The sequence below is a fragment of the Vombatus ursinus genome, unplaced genomic scaffold (assembly GCF_900497805.2).
Source record: "Vombatus ursinus unplaced genomic scaffold, bare-nosed wombat genome assembly UNPS02008996.1, whole genome shotgun sequence".
NCBI classification, from domain to species: domain Eukaryota; kingdom Metazoa; phylum Chordata; class Mammalia; order Diprotodontia; family Vombatidae; genus Vombatus; species Vombatus ursinus.
Window position 1 is genome coordinate 8990404 of NW_020948774.1, and position 21014 is coordinate 9011417.

Consider the following 21014-nt stretch of genomic DNA (forward strand, 5'->3'; position numbering starts at 1 on the left):
TCCACAAGGGGTTTTGAGATGAGATAAACTGAAACGGCAGATAAACAGAAGGCAAAAAATTGCTTTGCTATTATGCATAATCATCTGTAATGTGTTTATTCAGCTTAAAGAGAGAACCAATGTAATTGAAAAATTGCCTTCTTATTTATGGTCTCAAATTAATCACTGAAGATACTTCTAATTTGTGATGTGCCAATAATTGATTGTCACTTTATTTTATGTATACTTTGCTGGGATAGATTGACAATCAAGGAAGATAAGGACTGATAAAAGGCCAACTGAATTTAGAATTTTGAGATAGTTGGGAACTTTGGAAAGAATTGTTTGCACAGGCCAGAGAGGTTAGAAGCCTGATTAATTAGGGGTTAAGGAGTGAGTGGGGGGTGAGAAGTGGAGGCAAAAAGAACAGATAATTTTTTTTTTTAAGGAACTTGCGAGTGAAATGGAGGAAAGATTATAATATGATAGCCTGAGGAGATGACAGGCTGATATCAAGATTTATAAAGATGGGAAAAACTCAGGAATTCTTACAGGCAGCAGGGGAGGTGTCAGAAAGGGAGAATCTTCAAATGGGAAAGGTGACGGGGAATGATCAAGGGAGCAAGTTCCTGGAGAGAACTTATAATGTATCAAGAAAGGAAAAGCTAGGTGAAAGTGTAAAGCAAGGATTCTTAACCTTTTTTCTGTCATGTATCCTTAGCAATCTGTTAAAACCTATGATTCCCTTCTCAGAATAATATTTTTAAATGCATAAAACAAAGTACAAAGAATTAAAAAGGAAACCGAAGGTTTGTGAAACGGATCATGCATTTCTCCCATCAAAGTGCAAAGACCCCACCAAGTTAAGAATGACTGATATAAAGACATTTTGAAGGATGATAGTATGATAAATCATAGAATTACTAAATTCAAAATTAATGGTCTTGATTTTTATAGGATCATAGATTTAGGGCTAGAAGGTAGCTTAAAGACCACCTAATCTAATCCCTTTATTTTACTAATGAGGAAACTGAGGCAACAAAAGGTTAACTGCCTTGTCCGAGGTTATACAAATGATAGAGAGTCATAATGGATGGTCTTTATTTTCTCAGTAAAGTGAAAAGGGAAAGCCATTTGCTCAGAATCAGAAGATGGAGTTGTATAGATAGACTTGAGGAGAGAGTATTATGATAGAATGTCAATTGAGGAAGAATAAAAGGATTGTTGTGCAAAAGGAAAGGCCTATTGGTGATTAGCTAGAATGAATTTTTAGGATAGAAGTATAGAAAATATAGAAACAGCGATGAATGATGGTGGGAGTGACTCAAGACTTGGTAGAGTGGGAATGGTGATAGGAGATAAAAACAAAAACACAGGGGTAGAGAACAATGAATAACTGAAATAGGAAAATAGGAAAGTGAGGCCAGAGCAGGAGTGGTGGATTTGCAGAACAGAGTGGGACTGGAGGTCAAAGTGAAGATGAATACATTTAGCAGGAGTAGGGTAAAGTGAAAGATGGGAGGAGAGAAAATTATGATTTTTAAAAAGGTTAAAAAAAACTGTGGTGATATCTGAGAGAGTTAGACCTAAGGTAAATTGAAGTTATCAATCCTTGGGTATGGGGAAGTTGATGAACTGTGAGGCTGACGTTCAAGGTGGCCTCATGATGTATGTTGAATTCATTTTTTTATTTTTATTTTTATCCTGAACTTAATAAACACAAGGTAAAAATGAACATTTCCATGTACATTATAGACCAAATGGAGGGGATTGTATATGCACATAAAGCTTATTTTTCTTTTTAAGTAAATAAATTCAACATGTAACTTTCAAAGCTAGACTGCTTTTCTGTGATTCCTACTTTCCTTTTTTTCTATTCTGCTCTCTTTTTGGGGAGGAAGACACTTCTCCATCTCACCTACCTCCTCCTCACTGAAACTCTTGTAAAAAATAAACATAGTCAAGTTATTGAGACACTGGAGATCATTATTCCAATTCTCATTTCCACTGGCAAGATCTCTACTTCAGCATTCTAATGGTGACACCAAGGGGTTGGTGTGATTTTTCTCTGATGCTATCAACTCATTTTATTTCCCTTTTCAGTGTTCTTCCCAATTTCATCAAAAGTAGTTACTTAACATCATTGATAACCTTCATCAACTTGTTGTTTTAAAAAATAGGTTTTTATTGATGTATTTTTATATCACCATACTTTTCCATACCATAACTCCCTCCCCCCAAAGAACTATCCCATATAACAGATAGTACTTTAAAAAAAAAAAGGAAAAAGAAGAGGGCCTTTATAACTAGTCTTATTCTGACAAGATGATTCAGGATTTTTAAGCTTCCTGGAGGTTTTTTTGTTTAGTAGATTGGGAAGGCTACTGTATTTCTTATACCCTGACATAGCTATACTTATATCTCATAGGCCAACAAAGAGTCTTTTGGCCCTTGTGTGTTCCATATGCATAGAGAGCATTTTATTTGTTAATAAACTTGGTTTTTAAACACAAGATAAAAGTAAAAGAGTTTTCTTCTGAGTTTCTTAAAAGTTAGTTCTAAGAAGGAAGAGGATGATGAGAACCATATTTCTAGAAATTATTGTATAAAACAAAATTTGTTTGAAAGAAAATTAGTTTGATCTCCCTGGGCATATAGTAATATGGAAATAAGAAGTTCAGGAGTATGGAGGAAGTGGTGGGGAAGGGGTTTTGGGTACATGAACTTTTTTCATCCCCCAAATCAGTATCCTGATTACATGGGGATGATCAGGACACCTTCACTGGATCTAAATGTGATGAATGAAATATATTGAGATATAATTTCTGGGTAATTAATAATCAATTTCTTAATTATGACTAGCAAATAAGGAATAAAATGAGATCCCTCATAAACCAAAGACGAACCTTGGGGGCCACTGAACATTTAAATACCCTTGGAACAGTGGGTGTTCCTGAAAGGCAGAAATCAACTCTGATTGGTTAACAGTTAATGAAAGAATGACTATTATAATGAGAGGTGAACTTATTCTAATGAGAGGCTGGGGGATATGTCTCTCATCATGTCACTCTAGGACAAAGAGATTCATCTCCACACACAGATCATTCTGCCTTCAGTAATCTATACAAAAGGATCTATCCTCCACCCAGACCACCTACATAGTTGAACAATGGGCCAGAATTCAGCTACATAAGAGGGTCTTTATCCTTGAATCTCTGATTAAAGCTAAACTTTTCCCAGTTGGTAGGGTCTTGCCCAATACTGAGGAGAATATTAACCCAATTTCATCATCAGCCCTGTCCTTCAGAGGCTGCTTTAACCTAGTTAAATGAGGAAATCCAGTTGACCTGATCTATATCTTGCCACTGGTCCCAGATGGCTCCAGAATAGAGAGTGAGATTGGTGACTTTGCACAGACCTGCCTCACTTAAATCCAATTCACTTGCAAGTCATGACATCACCTTCCCGATGTCATGTTCTTCTTCCAAAATGAAGGACAAACAACAAATGAGGAAATATAAGGGAAAGAAAACTGGGATCCCTCAATATTAATTGGTTACTAACAATCATTTCTCTTATAAGCATCCCAAGTGAAGCCAGAGGAGTCACAAAATTTGTTCATAAGATCTTGAGATCATATGTGCCATTACCAAGATGAGAGGTAGCAGGCAGGGGGCTTGGAAGAGTTCCAAGTGCTGCACCCTGAATGCCTTCTAGAACTAGGATTTGACTTGCCCTTGATTTGTGCATATGCATAAGTAGCAACACTGGTGGTATTGCAAAGAGAAACAAGTAGCACGTAAATCAGGGAGGAAGACAGCATGATGTCATGGAAGAGAACTCTGAATCAGGAGTCCAGGGACCTGGATAGCTCAGGAGTATACTGGTAAGTGTATAACAACTGACTCTCTAGGGGAAAAAATATATTCATGACACGGCTTTAATCTGCATTCATTAACATTTGCCCCATTATTTTTTTTAAATCTAAACAATCAACAACAATAAAAAAATTAAGCTGTGATTGAAAGCATTTGCTTATTTCCAAGGTGTAAATACTCACACCAAAAAATTTAAGAATCAGCTCCCATGACCTGGTTTGAGCAGGCTGCAGTATAGCCCTGCTGGTAACCTTAAGAAAATCACTTTCCTTGTCTTGTTGAATCCAAATTTCTATGCATATAAAATAAGGGAATTAGATGAGATGGTCTTAACCATCATCTTCTGAATTCCATGAAACCTGTGATTGTTTTCCCATGACTTGGCTTTATAGACTTATTGACTTCTGTCAAGGTTAAGAGAGTTGAGGATAGGGAAGTGGGAACAATTTAGGGGTGATGAAAGTGAATGGGAAGCAAGCATGGACAGTCCAAGGAATTGCAGTTGGGGTGGGGAGAGAGGGCTCTGTCCAGGGGCTTTGGAATGACTTAATGGTATCATAGTACTACATTGATTAAGAATGGGAGGAAAGTGTTGTAATAATATTAAAGTGCTGAGTTGGAGTAAGGAAGATCTGGGTTCAAATCTTGCCTTAGATCCAGTTATGTGACAGGACAAGTCACTTATTTCTCAGGGTCTTAGCTTCCTCATTTGTAAAAGGAGCAAGTTGGGCCCAACAACCTCTAGGATTCTTTCTAGCTTTAACTCTGTGGTCCTATGGTCCTATAAAGAGAATGAGTTTCAGTGCAAACTTTATTTTTAGAAATTTAAGGTAGAAATAACATAGAATGATCTAATAAAGGACTGACACTCCTTAGTAAAGAGTATTTCCTCTTTCCCTTGCCCCTCCCATTGAGGCCTCTCTGTTTCTCTATATCAGGGGTAACTGTGAGGAATGGGGTATGAAGGAGGAGTCCTGCCTCTCCTGGGATATCCCAGGGCTGAGTTAGGGCCCAGTTACACCTCTATCACTGTCAAGTGGCCGGGCCATGTGAACCTAGAATGTGGGTCTCCCTTCAGCCTGAGCTTGCCCTTAATTTACCCATGAAAGTCAGGCTAGTACCTGAAATAGCGCTCCTTAGCAGCCACTCTCACTGACCACTCACTGAAGAGACCAGAGTTCACCAAAGTCCTAAGTCTAGGCTAATGTCATTAAAGGATGCTTTATTCTGGGAGGACTAGTGCATGCGGGTGTCACTGTGCAGTTCTGAATTGGCAGGTAGCATTAACCCCCAGCATCCCTACTAAATTATATGTATCCCTAAACTTGCTATGTTATTAAATAGCCTTTAACACTCTTCACAGCTTACGGTGAAGTTTATACCATCTAGTTACCAATCCCCAGTGTTGCCTGTTTAGAATCCAAGTTGGTTCATAGTAGGCAACATAACAGAGTGGAAAGAGGTCTGGATTGGGAATTGAGGGACCCGAATTCTAGGATCACAGGATTTAAAAATTGAAAGAACCTTAGACGTCCAATCTCCTTCATTTGACAGATGAGAAAACTGAGTCTCAGAGAGGAAAGGTAACTGACTGAAATCACACAAGGCAGTGAATAGCAGAAGTAGGATTCAAATCTAGGTCACCTGGCAAATCTAGGCTCCATTTTACTACTCTAGGCTCTAGCCCTGCCTCTATTTTCAGCTGGCTATATGCCTTTGGATAAGTCACTTCCTTCTCTAGCAAAAACAAAACAAAACAAAACATAAAACAACTTAGGTTTTTTTTCCTTATCTTTTTACAATGAAAGGATTGGACAAGATAATTCCTTATGCTTCTTCCAACCCTTTTTATGATCTATGGTTTGAATCATATATTCTAGGCAAAACTGTGACAGAGGAAATTAGTTTTTCCCCGTTTTTCTTATCCTGCCCCTTTGAAGCTAAACTCCTGACCATCCCATTTTATAGCCCATTCCTCAGGGCTCTGTACTGTCAGGCTGGGTTAATTAGTTCATTAATCTCTGCCAATGGTGTGGAGAGACTTGGAGACAGGTGATCTGGATTAGAGTTCTAGCCCTGCTATTTGCTAGCTGTGTAACCTTTGCTGGGTGAGTCGTTTCATTTCTGAGACTCAGTTTCCTTGCCTATAAAGTGGGAGTAAAAGTACTTGCATCACTTGTCTCCCAGAGCTGTTGTGAGGATAGCACTTCAGAAACCATGCACACGTCTTGATGTAAAGGACCATATTGAAGTCAGATATTTTTATGGCTTTTTGTTTCTGTTCATGACTGACTAGCATAGAATCACCTACAAATAGAAAACCCTTTGAGATGATGTTAGTGGTGATGACAGGTCGTTGCAAACAGGACTCATCAGAATGCCTACAGTTAAAGAAGACAATAGCACGAGAATGGCAAGGACCTCTCCTGAGTCACACACAATGGAGTAAAGAGAATACCAGGCTTGGAGACCTTGGTTCTAACTCTGAACCTTATTTGTTATTAGACGAGGGTTAAAAGGTAGATACCTTCACCAGAAAATCACTAAATTTCAGAGTCTGAAGCAACCTCAAAGGTCATCATGTCCACCCTGTACTTGAACAAGACTCCTCTCTGCAATGTCCCCCAAAACTGGTCATCTAGTTTCTTCTTGAAGCTCTCCAGTAAGGGGTATTCCACTGCTTTCCAGGTAACCCACTCTATTTTTGGATAGTTGTAATTATCAGCATGGTCAGCTAGGTGGCACAGTGGATAAAGTATTGAGCTTGGAATTGGGAAGTTCAAATCTAGTCTCAGACACTGGATGTGTCACCCTGGGCAAGTCACTTAACCCTGTTTGCCTCGGTTTCCTCATCTGGAAAATGAGCTGGAGAAGGATGGTAAACCACTCCAGTATCCTTGCCAAGAAAACTCCAAATGGGGACCCAAAGAGTTGGACACAACTGAAAAATGACTGAACAAAACAAATCATTAAAATGTTTTTTTTTGAACCAAAATCTGCTGCTCCAAGTTCTGCTTTCTGTGGATTATTAGAAAAAATCTAATTCCTCTTCTCCAAGACAGTTCCTCAAATGCTTGAAGACACGTGGGCAGCTGGGTGGTGCAGTGGTTGGAACAATGGGCTAAAGAGTTAGAAAGATGTGTTCAAATCAGCCTCAGACACTTCCTAGCCCTGTGACCCTGGGCAAGTCACTTAACCTCTATCTGTTTCACTTTCCTCATCTGTAAAGTGGAGGTGATAGTTGCACCTAACTTTGCAGATCTTAAAGCACTATACAAATGCTAGCAATAATAATAGTAATTTACAATTATTATTATTATGTCCCTGCTAAGTCTCTTCTTCTTCAGTCTAAACACCACCCTTTCTACATTTGCTCCTTATATGCTATGAATGTCTGTTCCTTCACCATCCTGAATCTCCTTCATTGGATGCTTTCTAACTTATCAACATAATTTTTAAAATGTGTACCCCTCAAACTCAATAGGATACTTTAGGCCTTATTCTCTTACTTGCAAAATAAGGATGACTAGATTTACAAGTATTTTTTTAAATTAACTTTTAAAATTTATTTATTTATTTTTAGTTTTCAACATTCATTTCCATAAGATTTTGAGTTCTAAATTTTCTCCCCCTCCTACCCCTTCTCCTCCCCAAGACAGGGAGCCAGCATGCAATCTGATTACAAGTATCTTCTAAAGTGAGCTGTATATCTCCAAGCAATCCAAGGTCAAAAGAATACTGGATTTGGAGTTAAAAGACTTGGGTTGGCATTTTGACTCTGCTACTTACTACCTCCTGCAAATCTCTAGGCCTCAATTTTCTTATCTGTAAGGAAAGGGGATTAGTTCGTGTTAATTCTAAAGTCTAATGGGCCAGACTTTCTCTAAGGAATGCAGCTGTAAATGCTTGGTGAAGACTCTAATATGTATATGGGGTGGGATGGTAAGGAAGACCAGGCAATTCTAGCCCTTGGCATCAGTGATAATAGAGTAGGAATAGCACAAAAACAATAAAACTTATTTTTATGAATCTCATTTGTTTCAGAAGCCTATTTGTCTTAAGCGCCTGTGTCCCAAACCCTTGGTCACTTTAAGTCTGACAGCTAGAAATCTTTTCTATTTCCAAGTCACCATCAGACTGTCCAGCTGGGTTTCCATCATCTCTCACATTTATTGGAACATGCTGACACTGTATACCCAAAGGAGATTACAGGAGGGTGACCTTCATGCCTCTCTGAGCTCTATGTCCTAATACTGGGATTATCACTGACAAGCCTAAGGGACAGGGGTGGGGGGTTGGGGCAGGAAAGGCTGATACCTCAGGAGAGGAGTTTACTACTTACTGAAGATGCCTGATTCAGCAAGCAAGATATGATGGTATTTAGTCCATGTGAGGTGACTTCACCTCTGAGCCTGATGGTCCAAAAGGAAGGATGAGGATACAGGGAGACTTTCTCTGAATTTTTTTGAGGGGGACTGTGGAACAGAGGTAGCAATGGGCGAGGTGGGGGAGTGGGGTGCAGCCAGAGAATTGGCATCAGGGCTTTTTATCTTTTAGCTTCTCCTTCACTTTTTGTGGCTCATACTGGATCAGTCGAAGAATTTCCTTATTAGCCAGTGTGCCTTCAATAAATTCTTTTTCTGTAAGTTTATCTGTGGGAAAAAGAAACAACACAGTGAGTCTTGACAGCCTGGGGCCTTAGCTCTGGATTGTCTCTGGGATGGATAATAACTCACACTGATATGTGAGTTATAGTTAGGGGATGTGGTTACAATGCATTTTATAGATATTATTTCATTTGATGTTCACAGAAAATTGATGAAGTAAGCAGGGCAGGTCCCTGTTTTATAGAAGGGAAAACTGAAGCTTAGAGAAATGAATTGAACAGGGCAGACAGTTCTGGGAACACATCTTCAGTGGTATCTGCTTACTACTGTCATTCTTACTGACTCAGATCCCTGACTTGTCAAACTCTTGACCTTTCCTAACTAATTTTATAGGACATGCCTACTGCTCCTTGCTCTGGCTAATTTTTCATTTATTCATTCCATATTTATTGAGCAACTACTGTGTACAAGGAGCTCTGCTCTCAGAGGATATAAAGGTGGATATAAAGGTGGTCTCTGTCCTCAGAGATCTTAGAACCTGGTGTTGGGGTGGGGCAGGTAGTTCTCCTGACTTCAAGTTCACTGTTTTTCTCACTATATTGCGCTTCCCCTCTAATAAGGGCGAAGAAGGAATAAGCATTTATTTAGACCCCACTATGTCAGGCACTATGCAAAGCTTTTTACAAATATTATCTCACTTGATCCTCACAACAACCCTGTGAGGTAAGTGGTTTTATTATCTCCATTTGAGTTGAGAAAACTAAGGCAAGCAGAGGTTAAGTGATTTGCCCAAGGAGGTAGCTTATGTGGCTCAGTGGATAGGGAGCTGGGCCTGGAGTAAGGAAGACTTGAGCTTAAATCTGACCTCAGGCATTAGCTTTGTAACCTTGGGCAAGTCACGTAACCTCTTTTTGCCTAGGTGGTTTAGTGGATAAAACGCTGGACCTGGAGTCAGGAAGATCTGAGCTTAAATCTGGCCTCAGACACTAGCTGTGTGATCCTGGGCAAGTCACTCTGTTTGCCATAATCCACTGGTGAAGGAAATGGTAAACCACTTGAGTATCTCTGCCAAGAAAACCCCATATGGGGTCACGGAGAGTTGGACACGACTGAATGATTGAACAACAACAACTTCTTGACTCTAGGCCTAACGCTCCATCCGCTGCCCAATAATAGCTGATAAAAGGTGTTACTGGACGCAAGGTATCAGACAATACTTGGAAAGAAGAATCAGTCTCAATCGCTGGTTCCTCTCTCATCAACTAGGACCTGAGAAATGGTAGAACTCACTCAAAATATCAGTTAAGTATGTCAACTTAGAAAGAAGTGTCTAGTAGAGTGTCCAGTGTCTATGCTTGGCCTCATACTATTTTTTTTTTAATAAAACATCTAAAGTGTAAAGTTTTAAAGTATGACTTCTTTAAAAGCATAGATGGTATGCTTATCAAATTTACAGATGACACAAAGCTAAGAGAAATAACTAATCCATCATTTAGCCATTCGACAACGTGCCTAGCACAGAGAAGACCCTTAATAAATGTTTATTAATTGACCAGATTACAGAATTAATATACAAGAAAGATCTTGACAAGCTAGAGCATAGGAATGATTCAAAGAAAGATGAAATTTAATAGGAGTAAAGGTGGGCTCCAAAATTGTCTTTACAGGGACAAGGGGGTGGAATGTGATTAAGACAGCAGTTTGTGTGAAAAAAATCTGAAAGCTTTAGTGGACAATAAGCTTGATATGAGTCAACCACGCAATGATGGTCAAAAAGTAAATCCAATCTTGGGCTGCATTAAGTGAGGCATTGCTTTTCATAATGGAATAAGAGGAATAAAGGGGTGATAATTCTGCTGTGATCAGACCTCATTTGGAGAGTTGTATTCAGTTCTGGGAACCACAGGAGTACATTAGTAAGTTAAGGAATGTCCAGAGGAGGGTAAGAAAGTTGTTTAAAGGTTTTGAGTCTGTGCCATTTGAGGATCTGTTAAAGGAATTGCAGATATTTTGCATGGAGAACTATTTGAAAGGCTATTATGTGGAGCAGGCATTACATTTGTTTTGTTTGACCCCAGGTAACAGAACCCTGGAAGCAATGAAGGGAATTGCAAACAGTCCGATTTAGGCTCAATGTCAGGAAAAACTTCCTAACAATTAACACTATCCAAAAATGTAATGGACTACCCTTGGGAGGTAATTGATTCCTACTAATGGAGGTTTTCAAGCAGAAGGAGGATGACAATTGGCCCCGTTTATTTTAACAGGGATTCATTTTTTGGAAATGGATTGGACTTAGTGCCTGCTAAGATCTCCAGCTCTAAAATTCTGTGATTTCGTGATCAGTTCATTTGATAGGGAGACCTTTTCACCCATCCATGCTACACAACCAGTTCTTGTTTTTTCTGTCTTCCTACCATTCAGTTTCAGAGAACAACTCCCCCTAAGTTCCATTGTGGAACTAGTTTTCTCAGGAAGCAGGGAACTCAGTCCTATAGAGTTTCTTTCTTGTCATGTCAATCCTGTCCTGTTCCTTGACTTTACCTGTGAGTTATCAGTGTCATATTGATTCTCTCCAAATATATTTCATCTGTCTGGTTAGGCTGGTTGAGCGTGCTGGGTGGTTTTAGCCCAGAATTGTGCTGGAGCCAGCTCACACTGGCTCAAGATTATTAAATTGGAAATCTGCAAACGCTACAAATCAGGGCTTATGCTGGGTTAAAAACTAGTCCTTGCCCTAGCTATTAACTCCGGGCTTGATTTAGTGTTTTGCTCATAGTATAGATTTAAGAAAGTGATGAAAAAATGATCATAATGTTGATTAAACTTAAAAGTTCGTCATGTGAACTTTTTTTAATGGAGAATTGATTGTTAAACACTGACAATCATACCACTAGTTTAACCTCTCCTGGGTTAAGATGAGAGCTGGTTATGATCTTTAGAAAAGAAGATGCCCTACTGAGAAACATCTATTACATTTATTAAACTGTAATTTAGAGCTGAATGGGAATTTAGAGGTCATATATTCCAAACTCCTCACCTTACAGTGAGGAAACTGAGGCCCAGGGAAGTTAAATGACTTTGCTCAAAGTCACACAGATGACAGAGTGAGGATTAAACCTAAGACCTCTGAATCCACATTTTCCACTGAACCATGCAGCAGGAACCCATAATACAATTTTTTTGGGGGGGCTAGGCAATGGGGTTAAGTGACTTGCTAGTAAATATTATGTGTCTGAGGTCAAATTTGAACTCGGGTCCTTTTGAATCCAGGGCCAGTACTCTATCCACTGTGCCACCTAGCTGCCCCACACAATATAATTTCTAACACCCTAACTCTAATATCTTAGTTATCTCTAAGTCTACAGATGATAAAATTTCCATCTATCCAATAACATCTGCCTTTTGGGCCTACCACAGTGACTAAAATTCCTACTATTGGAGTCTTTTCTTTGGGTCACAGCATTAACTCCAGAAGACCTTTTATACTGTACTTATTTTATCTCAGAGGAAAAACATATTAATCCATTTATCACGTTGCAAACTGTACCCTTTAGCTCCAGTGACTTCATACTAGCTGGGATTTATTTTTTAGATTCGTCCTAACAAAAAAGGAAGACGAGTACATTTCGATAAGAGGAGGATGTCCCAAGTTGTTTGGAATCTGAGATACTGTCCAGGGTTGAAATGTTGTAGTGAAGACCTTGGGTCAGGAAGTAATCTGAATGCATCAAGCACATGGGAATGATAACAAAATGAAAAGAGTGAAAGAGAAATGAAAAGGAGATATTGTAATTATGATGGACACTATGATGATGGTAGTAGCAGGAGTAAGGATAGTGGTGGTAATGATGCTTATGGTAGTAGTGATAATGGTTACAGTGATGGTAGTGGTGAGTTGTGGTGGTGATGGTTGTGATGGGTGATGGTGGTTGTAGTAATGATGATGCTGGTGGTGGTAGTGGTGGTGGTAGTGGTGGATGGCTGGTTGTGATGATGGTAGGGTAGTAATGGTGAAGTTGGTGGTAATGGTGGTGGTATTGACAGTGATGATGTGCCTTTATAGTTTGTTAGAGGATAATGGTTAGGATGTCTCAATGTGTTTTACTTTTCTCTTTCAGAATGTAAGCTAAAAAAGTAAAGTAGGTTGGGAGAAGTAGGTTGACCAACTCTAGTATCTTCTCTAAATAGCATCTCAGCACAAAAAAACCCCAAAAAACCATTTATTTAGACTTCACTTATCTGAAATTAGTGACAAATCCTAGCACAAATCCTTGTGCTAGGCTGAAAACTAATCCTTGCCCCAGTTATGAAAAAAGAATTGAAGATTAACAGAATAAGCAAACAAATAGGCAAATTGAAACCTTCTCAACAAATTTAAGAAAATGCCAGATCAATCCATGCCCACTTTTGTGTGAATAAGTGCTACGTGATTCTTATCTAATCCAAAAGGTAGACTTCAAACCTGACAACATTTTGTTAGTTGACTTGAAAGTAATAAATCTGAATTACTTTAAAAAGATTCTATAAATGAGACTTCTCACTAATTCAGACTGGCTCTGCTCTCAGTCAATCCAAATTACTGAGATCATGTGTTATGTAGAAAAATGTACTTTGCTGCCTTCAAAATTTAAATGAAGATTACAACTATAGGATGTATGCCTCTATGACCATAGCACCTTCAGATTTCATTATTTCTATTCATAGCTCTAGAAATACCATAATGAAGATATCTGTCTCCTTCCTTCCCACAGCATTGCATACATTTTGTTTCAATAAGAAGGGCCAGCTCTTTATCCCCCCTATCAAATGCTGTTGTGATTGTATAGAGATAACCATGAGCTAGAAAAAGGAAAAACTTGTAGAAAAACTGGTTTCACCATCATCTTTCTTTCCAAAGAAGGCCCAGATCTTCTCAGCTCTTTTTTCAGGGGTGTTTTCATCTTCTGGAATATGCTTCAGGTCAGCAGGATGGATCATTTTGAAAATGGCCTGTACCAAATGACAAAAGGAAGCAGAGCCAGGAGTTAGAGTCATGCATTTGACAAATTGGTATAAATTGGATGAGACCCATTAGTTACAGCTTCTCTCATGAAGAACCAGAGCTGGTCTCACAGGACTCATGACAAAAAAAATAGTTTCAAAAATGATTGTATTGTATTGAGGACCACCATGCTTCAAGCCCAATCTGGGTTCTAGTCTTGGCTCAGCTAGTAACTTCCTGTGTGGTATAAGACAAGTCACTTTAACTTTCTGGCCTCAGTTTCCTCCTGTATAAAATTAGAGGATTGGCTTTAGATAATTCCCAATGTCCCTTTTAGCTCAGACATGATATGGCTTTCTAAGTGGTGCCTTTGGCAGGAAGGCCCTCAAATTAAAAGAAATGCAAGACAACTTTTCAAACACAGACCTAGATTAATTCCCTAGAAACTCTCAATACAATTTCACCCGATCAAGTGGAAATTCCATCAGGTTCCAGTCATAATACAAATAAGAGCATAGGCTGGATGTAAGTATTTAGGAGACCTGGAGGTTTTCTATCTGTTTAGTTGCATCGGGATCTTGAATGCATGGGGCTCCATGCAACGTCTCAGCCCCCATCCTAAAGAGGAGTCCATGCATTGGAACAACAAATTGGTCTTACCAGGGATAAAGGGTTTGCCAAACAGGCTTGGCTGTGGTGTACTGCAGGGCCCTTGAGGGTATTATCCCCAAACCCATCACCTCTAGAAAATCTGTGTGACTCAGGTTTAGGCTGAGGTGATAGAGGGGACTGGCTTCAGACCCTGGTAGTCTTATGTTGTCTGCTCTGTGTTCAAGTTGTCCATAGTATCATAGCACTTAGATCTGAAAGCAGCCTAGAGATCTTTTGTTGTTCAGTTGTGTTTGACTCGTTGTGACTCTGTATGGGGTCTTCTTGACTACTGGAATGATTTGCCATTTCCTTCTCCAGTGGATTAAGGTAAACAGAGGTTAAGTGGATTGCCCAAGGTCACATGCCTAGTGAGTATCTGAGGCCAAATTTGAACTCAGGTCTTCCTGATTCCAGGTCCAGCACCCTATACACTGAACCACCTAGGTGCCTCCAGAGATTTTTACAGCCTTTCATTTTATAGAGAAGAATAAGATTCAGAGAGGTTAAATAATTTATCTAGAGTCACACACATAGTAAGGAGTCGGGTAGGGATTTGAACCTATGTCTTCTAGCTCTAAATCAAAAGTTCTTGTTATTATACCACACTGGGTCTGGGGATATCAATCCATATATTGGGGATCAAGGTTGGGGGGGAAGAGGAATGCCTAGCTTGAGTGTGGTATTTCCCTATTCTTCCCGCCCCATTACCCCTTAACCCTTTGACAAAGTGTAACATGGAACACAATGTGGTTACAAAGTGTAATCTCTCTGGGCCTTACTCTCTTCCTCTGTAAAATGTGGGTTTGAAGCTAATTTTCTTTCCCATTCAATTTTTCTATGATTCTATGAACTCTAGAAGAATTTCAGATTATCTTTATCCAACCTGTTAAATCTGGACTGGAGTGGTTATACCAAGGATAATGTGAACCTGGAATGTGTATATCAGGGCAGCTCTGGGTCACAGTGGGTTCTTTAAGGCTGTCTTAACTTTTAAACATATTCCTGGGGCAGACTGGAGGCCTACATATGCCCCTCCTGGATGCAAGGATAGGAAACCAAAATGTTCCACTTCTCCTTTGGCCCTCAGTATCTATTGGTTAAACTTCCTGGCTTGGAGAAAAGGACAGGATACCAGGGTCTTCTAATGCCTCCCTTGTTCCCCGCCCTTTACCTCAGCCTGCCAACTAAACATAGCAATACCAACTGTATTGTATGTCTAGAGAAATATTGAAATTGCTAAATTCTTTCCTGAACCCAAGAAAGATAAGAGAACTGACTTGTCTTCCCCTAGGTCCAATAAGTATCTCAGTATTTCCTGTATGTGAAATAAAGAATGATCAGAGTATCTCTGACTAGATAGCTTGGGAGAAAAGGGGCACTGAGTGATATACAAAGGCACAGCAGGTTCCCTGTGGCACAAGTCTTGGTGCCTTCAATACCCAGGCCCTCTATATCCTCCATCTGGCTTGAAGAGGTAGGGATCCTGCAAAATGAAATGAGCAGAGATTCTCCAGGAGAAGAGATTTGAATTTTGGATAATATCCCAGTTTTTCTCTGGACCCAACTCCAAATTAAAATCATAGAACCACAGCATGACAGATAGCAGGAATAGAGGGATCTTTGTTTCCATAGCAGGAAACTGAGGCCCTGATTGGGGATGCAAGTTGCATTCCTAAAGTTAGACAATGAGTTAGTGTCAGAGGTAAGACCAGAACACAGGTATTCCAATGTCTAGTTCAGGCCAACGCTGTTTCTATTGTACTATATTTCTATTATCCTGTAACTTAAAATGTAACACACCACACTTTCTACCCACCACCCTTGGCCTTCCTTGTCTCCTTCCACTTCTTTTCTTCCCTTGCCTCAGTGAGCACCCATAAACCTTCAAAGAAGCCTCTAAACCCAATAAGGGTAACCCCCACAGGCGTCTCTAGAGTTTCAAGGACTCTGCCGATGCCTGGCTATATAATCAACACAGACTATCTTTGGTTCCTTTCCCACAGCCAATATGAAAATGTGACCCTCTCCATGTTTCCTCCAGGAGGACACAAGTCCATCACAGTCACTCCAGTCTATAGTGATCCTGTGAACATGTTCCATTCATCAGAATGCTCAGGAAGAGCATTCTGCATGCACGGTAAAAAAATTTTGTTAAATGCATATCCAATTGAAAATGCATATAGATTTGGTCTATGGAAATATTTATGTTAGGTAATGATTTTCTAGATCATATTTTAAAAAATGTAAAGAAATGTATATAGAAGCATTTATAATCTTGAGACAAATAATCAGCACATGCATAACCTATATCAGATTGCTTGCCTTCTTTGGGAGGATGGAGGAGAGAGAAAGAAAAATTTGCAACTCAAAATCTTATAAAAATGAATGTTGAAAACTATCTTTACATGTAATTGGAAAAAATAAAATACTATTTACTTAAAAAAAAACAACAACAAATAATCACCCCTTGCCCTCCGCCTCAAATACACTTCTTCCTTCATGATAGGAATAGAATTACAAAGCAAAACCTTTGTAAAAGGCCAATCATGGAGGGGTGAGGGGGAAAGGAAGGGAAGGGAGATCCTAGGAGCTTAGATTTAGACCTAGAAGGGACCTTAAATGCCCCCTTATTTTATAAAAGAGGAAACTGAGGAAGAAAAAATTAAAAGACAAAGTGCATAAGTTCAAAGAAACTAAAAACTGCGAACAACAAATACTATAGGTATAGTCTTTGTTGTCCACATTTAATATTGGAGCTGGAAGGAACCTCAAAAGTCATCCAGTTCAACTCTTCTCCAATCCCCACTTCCCTCCAATTGACTGGACCAAAGTCACACTGCTGGTTTTTAAGTAGGAGAGCTGAGACTAGAATCTGAACTACCTAAGTGTTTACTGTTTTATACATTTCAAACATGGTATCTATTTAAAGCTTATTGTGGGTTATAAAATTTGAGTTTGTAATATTTGCAGTATTGAAGAAAATGCCTAGATTCTTCCCTTGTATCAGGAGCATTCTCTTGTAAAACCATGTGAAAAAAATACTTATAACATGATTGTGTTTAATACATTAGAAACACCACTCTTTCTGTGTTCTTCATGCTATATGAATAGAGGTCAATGAGAAAGTTTATCTCCTGGCAATACTTTTCCTTCTAAAATATTAAATATGAAAGTATATATGACAAAATTATTTATGATAGCTAGCATCAGGCAGCTAGGTGGCAGAGTGGATAGAATGCCAAGCCTGAGGTCAAGAAGATTCATCTTTCTGATTTGAAATCTGGCCTCAGACACTTACCAGCTATGGGACCCTGGGTAAGTCACTTAACCCTGTTTGCTTCAGTTTCCTCATCTGTAAAATGAACTGAAGAAGGAAATGACAAACCACTCCCTTACGTTTGCCAAGAAAACCCCAAAAATGGGTCACCAAGAGTGGACACGACTGAAACAACTGAACAACACCAATTTGGGGTTGTGGAAGAAGGCTTAATTTTTCTCTTACTTGATTTTACCCTTCATCCTCGAGAGTATTCCAAACACTCAGACATTAACATTTATGATTTCCTTTAATATATCAAACTCCAAATAGTACTGAGGCCAAATTAGTTTGGGAAATAAGAATAAAGAATAATATTTAAATCAATTCATGATGAATAGAGAGAAAGCATATATCCATCAAACAAACCCACCCAGACCCTGCCTAGGCTATCTCTGACCAAGGACATGGGTGCAATAAGAAAACACTGGCTTGGAAATCAGGAGACCTAGTTCTTAATCCTTGCTCTGCAACTAACTAACTCCGGCCAGGTCCATTTTCCTCTCTAAACTTGTTTACTCCTCTGTAAAAGGAGGGGCTGGATGACCTCTAAGTTTCCTTCCAGCTCTGGCTCCATAAGGCAAAAGTTCTGTGACTCTATGTCATTGGCTCCACTGGGTCCCAGACAACCAACAATGGGAGAGAAGATAGACTATACCATGACGATCTCAAGCACTTCATTTTTGCTGATGGCACCATTGCCATCTATGTCGTAGAGAGAAAATGCCCACTCCAGTTTCTGGTTGGTTTTGCCCGCTGTGGTCATGTGGAGTGCAATGATATATTCCTTAAAGTCCAGGGTCCCATCACTGTTTGAGTCGAAGCTGCGGAACACATGCTGGGCATAGGCCTTCGGGTCTGCATCTGGGAAAAATTTGGAGTAGATGCTCTCAAACTCCTGTTTGGTTATCCTGCCACTGGGGCACTCCTTCAGGAAGGACTGGTACCAGGCACATAGTTCCTCCTCTTTGTATTTGGTATTCAGCTGCAGTTCCTCCAAGATCTCTTTGGACAGGGAACCACTTTTGCTGTTCCCCATGGGTGAATGAGATTGGGTACCAGACAAGTGGTAAATGCTAAGTGGCAGCTAGCTTCCTCTCTCTGAACTGAGACTGGCTTGATACAGGGTCCAGGGTTTTTGAACTAAGACAAAGCCTGTGGAGAATTAGAGGGATTTGTGGTCATTACTAATCTGATAGCCACTTCTCTGCCCCCACATACTAACAGGAGGTACTGTGAACTCTCTTCTGGCTTAGAAATGGTGTCCTTTAAGCCCTATCCCTCCTATCATGATCTTAGGGAGCTCAGAAGGTCGAGGTTAATTCTTATTTTCAGAAAAGAAAAAAGAGCTTTTAATGAAGCTTTGCAAAACGAGTTTCCTTTTTTGGTCAACATATGGAAAACATGCATCCTCTTCACACTTACCATTTGATGTCCTGGTGGCATCGCCATATTATCCTGGAGAGTCCATGAGGGTATAGAATGTGTCTTACCTAAACTTTGTATTTCTTTCAAGGACTCTCACAGTCCCCTGCTCACAGTAGGCACGTATTATTTCCTCCTAGCTTTACTTCTTTGCTTGTTTGTTCCTTTTCCAGACTCTCCAAGACCCTAATATACACTGACTTCTCATTATCCTTTACCCGAACTCCCTCTATAAATTCATTATTAATGGAGCAAATGTTTCCCACACTTGCTATTCTCCAAGGCCATTCTTAAAATCATGTATGATCAGAGCTGGAGATCACCCGGTCCACTCCACTTCATTTTATTTTTGAGGAAATTTAGGGCCAAAGAGGTGAAGGGCCTTTTCTAAGGTCAAATTTAGAGAAGCAAAGTCAGAACTAAGACCTAGGCTCACCTGCTCCACAAGGAGCAGAGGTGGAGGGTTAATTCAGGGTGCTAGAGTGGGCCTTCAGGCAGCATCCTCCACGTGTACATCCTTGCTGACTGCTGTCCAAAATTCTTTTTAAAAAGTTCTTCATCTTTGATGAAATATGTAATGCCCCTAGAAGAGATTTCACAGTAAGATGTAAAAATGTCTGATATTTGTCACTTTTCAGCCAGCAGAGGGATAAGGGTCAGAGAAGAGGCAAGAAAGGACACAGAATGAGAATTCAAGTACCTTTGGTGTGAGAAGAGAATAAAACAGGGCAAAGTGGAGGCTGGGGTCCCTCAAGGGTTACAATTTTGTCTAGATCTTTCTTTGAGAGTGGGTTTCTTTATGTTGTCCATGCTGGAAGTGTCGCTCATGGCTGACTCCACTGATGATCCCCTCCAAAGCTTTGACCTATTTCATTCCTGACCTGGGCCAGTTCTTTCCCTTCCTTCCAGGCAACCTGATAGTTACCTCACTTGCAGAGGCTCACCATGTTGGAATCAGCCTTAATGATGAGACTCTATCAGCTGGCTTGAGCCATATTCTGGCTCAGAGCTCCTAAGATAAAGTGATCCACCAGCTTTAACCTCCCTAGTTGCAATACTCATTACTGGTACTTGCCACTATGTCCAGTAACAGTCTTGCTGACCAATCTTATAGGTCAATAAATCAATCAACAAGCATTTATCAAACATCTACTATGTTCCAGACACTGCTAACTAACCCTGCAAACTAGGAGCCTCTGTGAAATCACTTTTTTTTTTCCTTTTTTCTTTTTGGCAAGGCAATTGGGTTAACCCAAGTGACTTGCCCAGGGTCACACAGCTAGTAAGTGTCAACTGTCTGAGGCTGGATTTGAATTCCTGACTCCAAGGCCTGATCTCTGTCCAATGTGCCACCTAGCTGCCCCATGAAGTCACTTTTGAAGCTATATAGCTGATGCCTGTTGTGTTAAGTTGCTTCAGGTACTGGTGATTTACTATTTTATAGTGCTAGTAATTTCATGCATCAGGCCCCCTAAAATGAAAAAAGTGTTAAAGTGATTCTCCCCTAAGTCTTCCTCCTTTTTTCTTGTCTTTCCACACATCATATAATATTACCTTTCTTAGTAAATGACATAATTTGCACTATTGGGTTTTTTTTGGGGGGGGAGTGGTCTTCACTATTCTGTTGAGTTTTTTTTTTTGTTTTAAAGGTTCAATTATGTGGACATTGACCATCAATAGGTATTGAATGTGTTCATTTAGGGGCTCAGGAGTGAGTGATAATTACCTTTTCTTAAAAGATTCCTCCCTAGTAAGTGTTTTTTCAGTAGTTAATTAACTTCCTAAAGGGAAGGGGGGGGTATTGTATATAAAACTAGATATACACAAAACTAGATATATACAAAATACAAGGTGTTTTTTTTTGTGGGTGGTGAGAGCACTAGCATATGGGGAGATAAGGAAAAGTCTCATGTAGCAAATGCAGTTTAAGCTAAATTTTGAAGGAAACCAGGAATTCTAAAAAAAAAAAAAATCAGAGGTCAGTAGTGAGTTCATTAAAGGCAGGGGAGACAGCCTGTGCAAAGGCAGAAATGAGAGAGATCGAGTGGCCTGTGTGAGGAACAGCAAGGAGGTCAGTTGAATCCAAGAGTATGTGAGGTAGAGTAATGTGTAAGGATGGAAAGATAAGTTGGAGTCAGGTTGTGAAAGTCTTTAAGTGCCATAGAGAGACATTT

The 21014-nt window shown here is 39.7% G+C and overlaps 1 protein-coding gene across 1 annotated transcript; it reads right to left on the reverse strand.

Moving 5' to 3' along the window:
• Positions 1-8393: 8393 nt before the first annotated feature.
• On the reverse strand, positions 8394-18454 carry RCVRN (recoverin). The gene is made up of 3 exons (XM_027850060.1): positions 18074-18454; positions 13345-13456; positions 8394-8509 (listed from the first exon to the last, which is right to left on the reverse strand). The coding sequence occupies exons 1-3, from the start codon at positions 18452-18454 to the stop codon at positions 8394-8396; spliced, it is 609 nt and encodes a 202-aa protein (XP_027705861.1).
• Positions 18455-21014: the final 2560 nt, after the last annotated feature.